The sequence below is a fragment of the Colobus angolensis genome, unplaced genomic scaffold, assembly GCF_000951035.1.
Source record: "Colobus angolensis palliatus isolate OR3802 unplaced genomic scaffold, Cang.pa_1.0 Scaffold136, whole genome shotgun sequence".
NCBI classification, from domain to species: Eukaryota; Metazoa; Chordata; class Mammalia; order Primates; family Cercopithecidae; genus Colobus; species Colobus angolensis.
Window position 1 is genome coordinate 926,583 of NW_012114444.1, and position 7,795 is coordinate 934,377.

The following is a 7,795-nucleotide window of genomic DNA, read 5'->3' on the forward strand; positions in this document are numbered from 1 at the left end:
GGGAGGGTCAGGAGTGGGCCGTGGTAGCCCGGGAGGGTCAGGAGTGGGCCGTGGTAGCCCGGGAGGGTCAGGAGTGGGCCGTGGTAGCTCGGGAGGGTCAGGAACGGGCCGTGTTAACTGGGCCCTTGCAGCTCTGGTAAGCGTGACATGGTCGAGAGCTCAGGAGAGTATAGCATATAGCTTCCTAGCTGGGAGAGGAAAACCTGGGGTGAGAAGACTAACAAAGGTGAAAGCAAGAAAGCAAAGAGGCAGGCCTAGGAGGGCGGGGCGTGAGGCTGGCTGAGCCCAGAACTCTAGGTAGGATCAGGCCCGTTGGGTACAGTTGAGTTTCCTAGGTGTGAGCCACGTTGGGTAGAGGTGATGACCAGAAGCAGCCTCAGTCACAGCCAGTGCAGGTTTCCTGCCAGGCTCCAACAGTGGCCAGAGAGCCTTCTGGATTCCATGTGCTGGGCTTCTGTCGGATCTCCCTGATCAACTGCATGAGGGAGAGCCAGAGACTGGCTGGGCTCAGCGTTCCCATCTGTGGCACGGGGGTCATGAGAGGGTGGGCTCAGGGATCGGGAGCATCGCTTCCTTCAGCAAGCTAGACCTGGGCACGGCCCAGGGGTGGAGGTGGCCCCTGGACCTGGCCTCCTGGGTCCAGCTGCTGAGACCTCGTGACTCCTCCATCCCCAGCCTGTTTGTTTCCTAAGTAAATGCAGTTTTATTTCCACTTTTTGGTTTCAATAATTGCTTGTGTAACAAGACTGAACAGGATATTTTACCTTCTCAGGTTTTCTGAGCTCCCACATGGGTGAAATTAGCAAGCAGGAGGGTTCCCCTGGCTTAGAAACGTGTGTGTGTGTGCGCGCGTATGTGTGTCAGAGAGCAGGTGCCGGCGCTTGCTGCACAGGGCAAGGTGGTGTCAGGAGGGGCCTGAGGAAGGCAGCGTTCACAGCTCCACTCATGTGCTGGCATCTGTTGCCATCTGCGATGTAACATATGCAATAATGTGTATTTATAAGATGCATTGCACAGAAGCAGTTTGCTTAGTCTGCCTGGAGGAAGAGAAGGCCACACACCTACCCGGTGTAGTCAACTCAGCCGTGTCCAGCCCCGGCACACAGCAGCTTGGTCCCCTCAGGGCTGGAGGAGACGGCCGCTTCCCACTGCAGCCATCGTGCCTGTGGGTCATGTCCTTATTTTACCTGAATGCTCTGTAGGAGACCTGCACTGGTCAGCGCCATGCCATGGTGCTCTTCCTGACTTGTGCCCCTGACTCAGGGTCGGGTAGGAGATGGGGACAGCCTCTGTGGTGTCCCGGCCAAGCTTGACCCACGTGGCTGTGTCCCCCACAGTACGACGAGCATGTGATCAGCCCGAAGGAATTTGTGCACCTGGCCGGGAAGTCTACCCTGAAGGACTGGAAGAGAGCCATCCGCATGAACGGCATCATGCTCAGGTGGGCGCTGGCACCAGGGTCAGCCTCCCTGGTGGAAGGGGCCCTGGCAACTCTTGCTTTCTTATGGGGTTTTGGGATTTTGAAGATGAGGCGTGTTTTAGATGTGGTGAGTGCTGACAACCTCCCGGGTGACTGCACCTGCTCACACCCGAAACACTAACGCGTCTCCCACACCCCTGCCAACAGGGACACTATCAGATTTTTAGAATTGTTTTGTCAGTTATTTTAATATCCACCAATTCTTTACCTGAAGGCACTTGTGGCTATTTCACTGTTGTAAAATAGAGGGTTGGCTGGGCATGGTGGCTCACACCTGCAATCCCAACACTTTAGGAGGCTGAGGCAGGAGGATCACTTGATACCAGGAGTTTGAGACCAGCCTGGGCAAAATATTGAGACCTCATCTCTACTAAAAATAAAAAAATTATCTGGATTTGGTGGCATATGCCTGTGGTCCCAGCTACTCAAGAGGCTAAGGTAGAAGGATCACTTCAGCCTGGAAATCTAGGCTGCAGTGACCTGTGATTGTGCCATTGCAGTGCAGCTTGGGTTACAGAGTGAGACTGTCTCAAAAAGAAAAAACAAGAATAAAAGGGAAAAGAAAAGGGTCTGTTTCAATTATGCATTCTGAAAATAAAAATAAAAAAAAGGTATAATCTGGTATTTGTGCATCAGATTTTGGCCTTTTATGTTATTCTTTATTTCTGTCCTTTCTATCACTTTTTTTTTTGAGACGGAGTCTTGCTCTGTTGCCCAGGCTGGAGTGCAGTGGCATGATCTTGGCTCACTGCAAACTCTGCTTCCTGGGTTCAGGCGACTCTCTTCCTCAGCCTCCCCAGTAGCTGGGTTTACAGGTGCCCGCCACCACGCCCAGCTAGTTTTTGTATTTTTAGTAGAGATGGGATTTCGCCATATTTGCCAGGCTGGTCTCGAACACCTGACCTCAGGAGATCCACCTGCCTCAGCCCTCCACAGTGCTGGGATTCCAGGCGTGAGCCCTGGCGCCCGGAGGAGATCCACCCGCCTCAGCCTCCCACAGTGCTGGGATTGCAGGCATGAGCTGCCGTGCCCGGCCTCCACTTTATCTGTGAATCATAAGCTGCAGTCTCGCTCTTTGTGGACCTGGCCTCTACCTTGCTTCCCCAAGAGGGCCCCTGCTTTGTGCTGGAGTCAGAGTTTGAGGCCTCACAAGTGACTGGCCCTGGGTCCTTTCCCATGGCTCAGGTCCTGTTCAGCTGAGCTGGCCTCTGATTTTTCTGGAACGTGGCTGGTGGCACAGCTGTGAGGACCACCGGCCAGGTAGGCAAGTCCTGAGCTGATCACAGAAGCATCAGCCTGTGTGTGCCTGAGGTCAGTGCTGCCCAAAGATTGAATGTGGCCGGAGCCTCTGACCCTTGTTTCATGGGTCGAGGCAGGCTCATTGAGACACACAGAACTGAAACCCTGGACCTCCGGAGAGGTGGAAGAGAGGGCCCTGGGAGGGCGGGTCTTGGCAGTTTGGGCCATGGGAAGCCTTCCTGGTAAAGATGAGGATGAGTGGCAGCCATGGCTGTCGGTGCTCTCCTGCGCCCTCATCACTCTGCTTTGCTGTCTCTGTGCCTTTAGAAGGAGGAAGGCTTCTCCTGGAAGTGATTTCCCACCTTCCTCTGCTTCAGAATGAGTCACGCGTGATGCAGGGGGCCAGGCCAACCTTTGTTAGCTGTGGGTCACTCCCTTAGGACTTGGGTAGTGGAACGTCCCAGGAAGGCCCAGCCCCACAGATTCTGATGGGCACCTCCAGGATACCCGCTGGCCAGCGCGCACCTCCTTCCTGGGGACAGTGCCGTGGTGTGGGGCTGGGCCGGCTGCTTCCTCAGCAGCAGGGTCCTGCACGCCGAGCTTGCGCTGAGGGAAGCAGAGCCCACCCTCCTCTGTGGAGCTGCCAGCACCTCAGCCAGGACTGCCCCACACTGGTGGATGGCCCAGGTCAGGGTGGGCGGGCAGGTGCCTTCGGCTCTGGGGCTGACCTGGACGCTCCGTGCCACCCTCTGCCGTAGGAAGATCATGGACTCCGGGGAACTGGACTTCTACCAGCACGACAAGGTCTGCTCCAACACCTGCCGCAGCACGAAGATCGACCTCTCAGGAGCCCGCGTGTCCCTGAGCAGCCCCACGCCGGCCGAGTACATCCCCCTCACGTCCGCTGCAGCCGATGGTAGGTGCACGGGCTGCTCATCCTGACCCAGCCCACCCTGGCCATGGCCACAGAGGGTGACGTGCCCCTGGGTGGCCTCCCTGGCCCCAGGCGTTGGCTCAGGCCAGGGCTGCTGGTCTCCTGCCTCCAGCCTGAGTGTCTGGGATCAGCGTCTGGGATCAGCCTCCTCCTTCCTCACAGAGGAGAGCTGGCAGAATTGCTGCTTTCATTGACAAGGAAGATGGAAGCACTTTTCTTTCTAAGCCATTTTCATTGTAATACAGTAACTCACACGCGGGGAAGGGTATAGTGAGTAACAGAGAGTGCCTGGGCGCCCACCGGCCGCCTCCCTCCCACCCCCACGGCCCAGCCCCAAATCTGGATCCGCTTTCCTCCCGACCTGGCGGTTTATGGAGCTGCACGCCTGCTCTCCGGCCTTCCGTGCTGGTGCCTTGCTGCAGGCATTCCCGCCACTTGGGTTTTTGGATGACGGTTTAGGTATTCTTCCACGTTGTTGTCTGTAGCTCTAAATTGTGGAAAGGTTATTCCCTAGAATTCTTTCCAGCTTTATGAATAGAGAAATATTTCTTTAAAGTTAGGCCAGGCGCGGTGGCTCACGCCTGTAATCCCAGCACTTTGGGAGGCCGAGGCGGGCGGATCACTTGCGGCCAGGAGTTCGAGACCAGCCTGGCCAATGGGGTGAAACACAGTCTCTATTAAAAGTACAAAAGTTAGCTGGGTGTGGTGGCGTGTGCCTGTAGTCCCAGCTACTCGGGAGGCTGAGGCAGGAGAATCGTTTGAACCCAGGAGGCGGAGGTTGCAGTGAGCCGAGATCGCGCCACTGCCCTCCAGCCTGGGCAGTAGTGAGGCCTCACCCTTCTCCTGGGCCCCCTTCCACGTCCTGCCGGGGCAGCCTGGCAGGTTCAGTGCTGAGTCCTGAGAAGCCCAGGACACTTGGGCTGCTGTGGTCGGAGGGGCCGGGTAGAGCCCAGCCTCCTGTCTGTCCTCCTCGGGGCCTCCACCATGTTAGTGTTGGCCCTGCCTGACCGCCTGCTAGGAAAGGGACTGGGCCTTCCATGCCCTGTAGTCAGTGCTGCACAGCTAGGCTGAGGCTCAGCTCTTCTGAAGATGATTTGGGTTCTTTAACCTGAAGTCTCTGAGAACCATTGACTTGGCTACTGTGCAGTTAGTAAAAGATGGTGTATCAGCCCAAACTAGGAGAATTCCGGATGTATAATATGAGTAATATTCACCACTGCTACGTCTTTGATGAATGTGGAAAAGGCCAGCATTACCAAAACGTTAAACTGCTTCCAGGTTTTTTGTGTTTTGAGATGGAGTCTCGCTGTGTTGCCCAGGCTGGAGTGCAGTGGCGCAATCTCGGCTCACTGCAACCTCCACCTTCCAGGTTCTAGTGATTCTCCTGCCTCGGCCTCCCAAGTGACTGGGATTACAGGCGCGTGCCGCCACGCACAAACTTTTTGTATTTTAGTAGAGACGGGTTTCGCTGTGTTGTCCAGGCTGTTCTCGATCTCCTGACCTCGTGATCCACCCGCCTCAGCCTCCCAAAGTGCGTGGATTACAGGCGTGAGCCACCGCGCGCAGCCCCGGGGTTTTTTTTTTTTTGAGACGGAGTCTCGCTCTGTTGCCCGGGCTGGAGTGCAGTGGCCGGATCTCAGCTCACTGCAAGCTCCGCCTCCCAGGTTCCCGCCATTCTCCTGCCTCAGCCTCCCGAGTAGCTGGGACTACAGGCGCCCGCCACCTCGCCCGGCTAGTTTTTTGTATTTTTATAGAAACAGGGTTTCACGATGTTAGCCAGGATGGTCTCGATCTCCTGACCTCGTGATCCGCCCGTCTCGGCCTCCCAAAGTGCTGGGATTACAGGCTTGAGCCACCGCGCCCGGCCCCGGGTTTGTTTTTGAAGCCAGATCTGCGTATAAAGTCTCCATCAGCAGCACCCAAAATGGCCAAATATGAACGACACGCCCAGTCGTGTTCTGCAGTCACTAGAAAGGGACCCACAGGAGGAGCCAGGACAGTTTCTGTCTCTCAAAGCCCCACTTGTTCTGGTGTCGAAAAACGGAAACATGATAGATACTGAGATTTATGATGACTTCAATGAAGCATCACTTGAAGAGGTGAGGTGAGGGCGAGCCCCACGGGCGACAGAGGGAGCCACAGAGCAGGATTCCAGACTCTTGTCAGTGGGAAAACAAGTCAAGCAGAAGGATCACCTTGTCTCGCTTCTGACGGTCAAGTCGAAAGTGCTTCTTGAGTAAAATCGTAAATGGACAAGCAGAGAAAATGTTGAGGATTTGCTGAGACTGGGTGACGGGTTCAAGGGATTTGTTTCTGTGTTCTTTCTCCTTTGTATGTTTGACACCGTCTGTGATTGAAAATAGCCGTAAGATACAAGGCAGGAAAACGCTTTGGCCGTACTAGTGTGTATCCTGTGTTTGTCAGTTTTGTGAAAACAGATGGAGAGGTTCAGAAGGTGGTGTGAGGAGGGCGGACAGTGTGTGGGCTGGGGCTGTGGTGCTCTCAGCTCTCACTCGAGGTTTCCTTTTGGCTACAGTGAATGGGTCTCCTGCGACCATCACCATAGAGACCTGTGAGGACCCTGGGGACTGGACCGCAGCCATCGGAGGTACGAGGTTCCTCCTTGTGGGCTGCTCACAAGCCCTGGCGGGGTGGTGGGGTCTCTGCCCGCCTCAGGCCACACAGGGGCTCCAGGAATCCAGGTGGGGCCAGTGGGGCCTTTGTGGAGAAAGGTCTGGCTCCAGCAGCGTTGTCTTGGGCGCTCTGAGGCTGAACTCTGTGGCTGACCCGCTAGATTTCGGCACTGTGGATGTGTCTGGGCAGTGCAAGCCCAGCTCAGTGCCAGGCGCTGCCGGCTCTGGCATGGCGTCCTCGTGGCTGTGGTGGCTGCCCCGTGTAGCAGTGCTTTCCCTGCCCACTGAACCCACTCCTTCCCTCACAGATGACACATTTACCTTCTGGCGGGGGCTGAAGGACGCTGGCCTGCTGGACGAGGTCATCCAGGAGTTCCACCAGGAGCTGATGGAGACCATGAGAGGCCTGCAGCAGCGGGTCCAGGACCCTCCCCTGCAGCTTCGAGGTGAGGAGCTGCATCTTCCCTCTTGCCGGCTCCTCAGCCCAGGAGTGTCTGCAGGAGGTGAGGCCACTGGCCCTCCTGCCCCTAGGCCCTTCTGTGCTACTGGGTTGGAGGCTGAATCTAGGCTTGAGACCCCCACTGTGCTGAGGCTGAACCTGAACCTGGTGGGAGGATCGCCTTGGTGCATCTCAGTCTTCTTCCTCTGAACTGGGCTCCTGGCTGGCCGGGTTCCTGAGGAGCAGCCCCAGAGTGGTGTTCCAGCTCTCTGGGAAGGGCCCGGGTTCCCACCGTGTGTCCGCGCTGCCCTTTCAGATGCCGTGCTCCTCAACAACATCGTGCAGAACTTCGGCATGCTGGACCTGGTGAAGAAGGTGCTGGCCAGCCACAAGTGCCAGATGGACCGCTCGCGGGAGCAGTATGCCCGGGACCTGGCAGGTACGCCGAGACCACCCCGGCCCCCGGGCGGCAGGCTGAGGACCTGGGAGCCCACGGGTTCACCCCCTGGCTGTGCGTCCACATGCATTCCCTGGAGTCATAGCCACCACGGCGAGCTTCTCCCCACAGCTGTTGTGCGAGGAAAATAACCTGAAGCTTAAATGATGTAGTCAGACCTCTCCATCACACTAAGCTTACATTTACCGGCATTTCTGTGATGATCCAAGTAGTTATTTAAGAGAAAAAGACAGAGGCCAGGCGCAGTGGCTCACACCTGTTATCCCAGCGCTTTGGGAGGCGGAGGTGGGCAGATCACTTCAGGCCAGAAGTTTGAGACCAGCCTGACCAATATGATGAAACCCTGTCTCTACTGAAAAAACAAAACTGAGCTGGGCATGGTGGTGCACACTTGTAGTCCTAGCTACTCGGGAGGCTGAGGCAGCCAATCGCTTGAGCCCGGGAGGCGGAGGTTGTAGTGAGCCGAGATTGCACCACTGCACTCCAGCCTGGGCTACAGAGTGAGACCCTGTCTCAAATGAAAAAACAAAACTGAGCTGGGCATGGTGGTGCACACTTGTAGTCCTAGCTACTCGGGAGGCTGAGGCAGCCAATCGCTTGAGCCCGGGAGGCG

General features: G+C 56.5%; 3 protein-coding genes across 4 annotated transcripts in view; 2 read left to right on the plus strand and 1 right to left on the minus strand.

Moving 5' to 3' along the window:
• Nucleotides 1-7,795, minus strand: part of DNAJC5 (DnaJ (Hsp40) homolog, subfamily C, member 5) — a 1,035,873-nt gene that overhangs the window by 387,009 nt on the left and 641,069 nt on the right. The gene's annotated exons all lie outside the window — the stretch shown is intronic.
• Nucleotides 1-7,795, plus strand: part of GMEB2 (glucocorticoid modulatory element binding protein 2) — a 39,479-nt gene that overhangs the window by 26,610 nt on the left and 5,074 nt on the right. For both annotated transcript variants that reach the window (XM_011934454.1, XM_011934453.1), the window contains 5 exons: nucleotides 1,338-1,441; nucleotides 3,478-3,635; nucleotides 6,190-6,261; nucleotides 6,595-6,732; nucleotides 7,042-7,164. In XM_011934454.1, coding sequence (XP_011789844.1) covers nucleotides 1,338-1,441; nucleotides 3,478-3,635; nucleotides 6,190-6,261; nucleotides 6,595-6,732; nucleotides 7,042-7,164 — 595 coding nt within the window. The remainder of the gene's footprint in view (nucleotides 1-1,337; nucleotides 1,442-3,477; nucleotides 3,636-6,189; nucleotides 6,262-6,594; nucleotides 6,733-7,041; nucleotides 7,165-7,795) is intronic.
• Nucleotides 1-7,795, plus strand: part of HELZ2 (helicase with zinc finger 2, transcriptional coactivator) — a 34,972-nt gene that overhangs the window by 2,560 nt on the left and 24,617 nt on the right. The window contains exon 2 of the mRNA XM_011934452.1: nucleotides 5,430-5,437. The gene's annotated coding sequence lies outside the window, so the exon portion shown is untranslated. The remainder of the gene's footprint in view (nucleotides 1-5,429; nucleotides 5,438-7,795) is intronic.